The sequence below is a fragment of the Dichomitus squalens genome (assembly GCF_000275845.1).
Source record: "Dichomitus squalens LYAD-421 SS1 unplaced genomic scaffold DICSQscaffold_72, whole genome shotgun sequence".
Lineage (NCBI taxonomy): Eukaryota > Fungi > Basidiomycota > Agaricomycetes > Polyporales > Polyporaceae > Dichomitus > Dichomitus squalens.
In genome coordinates, this window is record NW_006766954.1 from 23,060 (window position 1) to 25,516 (window position 2,457).

The 2,457-nt window shown below is 54.7% G+C and overlaps 1 protein-coding gene, 1 non-coding gene and 1 pseudogene across 3 annotated transcripts in view; 2 read left to right on the forward strand and 1 right to left on the reverse strand.

The window, feature by feature from the left end:
- The window catches only part of DICSQDRAFT_71291 (uncharacterized protein), a gene marked incomplete at both ends in the record, with an annotated part of 13,087 nt that overhangs the window by 8,373 nt on the left and 2,257 nt on the right, over positions 1-2,457 (forward strand). Inside the window, 4 exons of the mRNA XM_007370624.1 lie at position 171; positions 401-629; positions 742-855; positions 1,500-1,986. Of these exons, the coding sequence (XP_007370686.1) occupies position 171; positions 401-629; positions 742-855; positions 1,500-1,986 (831 nt within the window). The remainder of the gene's footprint in view (positions 1-170; positions 172-400; positions 630-741; positions 856-1,499; positions 1,987-2,457) is intronic.
- DICSQDRAFT_t186 lies at positions 629-699 on the forward strand. The gene has a single exon. It is a non-coding gene; the product is annotated as a tRNA-Cys (tRNA).
- On the reverse strand, positions 2,277-2,355 carry DICSQDRAFT_t188 (annotated as a pseudogene). The gene has a single exon. The product of its transcript is annotated as a tRNA-OTHER (tRNA).

Genomic DNA, 2,457 nt, shown 5'->3' on the forward strand with positions numbered 1-2,457 from the left:
TTGCCTTTTCTTTCTTCGCCCTTTGTCCCCCTTTTGTCATCTTCACTGCCTCGCTCTCGCGCCTTGTCCTTGGTTGCTAAGCAGCCCCTCTAGTATATAAGGACCCCCCTAGGCGCTCCCTAGTCCCCATCTCGACCTCTTGGTCATTGGGACTAGGTGAGTGACCATAGTGTTGTATCTCTCTTCGATTGCTAATGTATAACTTGGTCATTGGGACTAGTCTGTCGCTATCTGCGTGAAGACTAGCTTCGTAGGTCTTGTGCCTTCGTGCCGGCCTCCGCTCTGCCCCGTCGAGTTTCTTGTTGCGTTTATCCCTCTTTCCCTCGCTTTCCCCCTTTCGGCTCCTCGCCGCTCGCCTACGGGGTCGTCGCCGAACGTCGACCCGAGTCTACGCGCCTAGTCGCCGCGACATATGACCCGCGTTCTCGCACCTCTTGCCTCTGCTGGTGAAACGGGAATGAGGATTGCAAGTGGGGATGGTATAGTCCGCCGCGGTCATCCCATTCTCGCAATGTACATCGGGGACTATCCCGAGCAACTTCTTGTCACTGGTTGCAAGACCGGTGAGTGTCCGAAGTGTCCTATTGACCGGAATTGTTGGAATCTGGAGAATTCACACTCTAGTATCGGTTGGATGGTGTAGTGGTAACACCTCCCAGCGCATATGGGATGACCTGGGTTCAATCCCCGGTCTGACCAACTTTTCATTGTTCAACAGGAATGATGTCGGCGAGTCCACAGACACATCCCGGCCCCTCCGTGACCTAGAGAAAATCCTTCTCGCGGTATCAGCAATTGACGAGGGCCCCCGGGCCTTTACGCGTGCATGTGCTGGGGCCGGAATCAAGCCCATTTGTCGTCCCGGTGGGCGGATCTTCCCTATACAAACATCTACCTCTTAGTGTTGTGCAAGGCCGGGCTCAAAGCCCTGAAGCCCCGGGTACCCAGCCCCCAAAAGCCCGGCCCAGCCCAGCCCGGCGTCGGGCTTTCAGGGCTTGGGGGCCCGCTTGAATGTCTGCAAGCCCGAGCCCAGCCCTCAAGCCCGGGCTTAAGGAGGACCTCTTTTTCTGACCGCGTAGGGCCTTGAACAGGCATCCGAGATGCTAAAAGGTAATTTAAGGCGGTGAAAAGTAAGGGTCGGCTCACAAAGCTTGACAGTGATGCCTCTCGGCGGACCTGGTGCAGATGGACGCGGCCGGTCGGGTGAGTGCTAGACCTGCCTGATTCAGGACTGCGGCGCTCACAGGGTTCGTACCGTCTTCTCTTCGCCAAAAGTAGCCATTAACATGCTGCTTACTCTTTCTTTCATGTGTAGCGAGGCCTACAAATGAGCTGAGGTACGTGTCAAATGCTAATTCTTCATGTATATGTGATAGGCCTAAAGCCCGGGCTTGAGCCCGACCCGACCCGGACCCAGCCCGAGCACACCACTAGGGCCCGGCTCGAGGGTTCAGTGAGCCTGAGCCCTCCAAAGCCGGGCCCTAGCCCGGGGTTTTGAGCCCGGCCCGGCCCTGCACAACACTACTACCTCTCGATCACCCCAGATGTTCTGCATCAGCTCTACCAAGGAGTTCTCAAACACCTCGTTTCGTGGCTGCAGGCGGCGTTCGGAGCTGAGGAGATTGATGCGCGCTGCCGCCGCATGCCTCTCAATCATAACCTTCGCCACTTTGGCAAGGGGATCTCCACGATGTCGCGCGTCACTGGAAAGGAACACCAGGACATTGGTCGCATTTTGCTAGGCCTTGTCGTTGGTCTCGAGCTTCCGAGTGGACACTCTCCCGCACGTCTCGTTCGCGCGACATGGGCTGTCCTCAACTACTTATACTACGCACAGTACAGCACTCATACGACTGACACCCTCCATCTCCTGGACCAGACGTTGGTCGAGTTTCATGACAACAAAGGCATCTTCGTCGATCTAGGCATCCGCACGCACTTCCATCTCCCTAAACTCCACTCTCTTGACCACTACATCAGGAAAACGTCACGGACTTGTACAGGTACTTGGGGTACTTGGCCAAGTACCTCAAGTATCCCAAGTACCTCAAGTACCCCAAGTCCAATGGACTTGGCCAAGTCGGGTGGGTCGACTTGGCCAAGTACCAGGTACTTGGCCAAGTCCTCCAAGTCCCTGTTCAAGTTCATGCCCAAGTTCACTGTGAGATGTATTGAATAAAGATGATATGCATGGAAGTCAATCAAAGGACAGCTGCTCTTGATCAAGGTCAAGTGTACAATATTTGTTAGCGGGTGCAGCGGCGGCAAAAAAAAAATGCCACCATAGGGAATTGAACCAGCGACCTGCAAATTGAGTGTCTAACACAACATGTTCAACCACTACACCACAGAGGCTCACACTGTAGCACAGAATAGCAGCAATATATAGCGCTCTTTGCTGGACTCCGAGAAGTTCTTCACCATCCTCACCTGTACCATAGCAGAACTTGGACATCC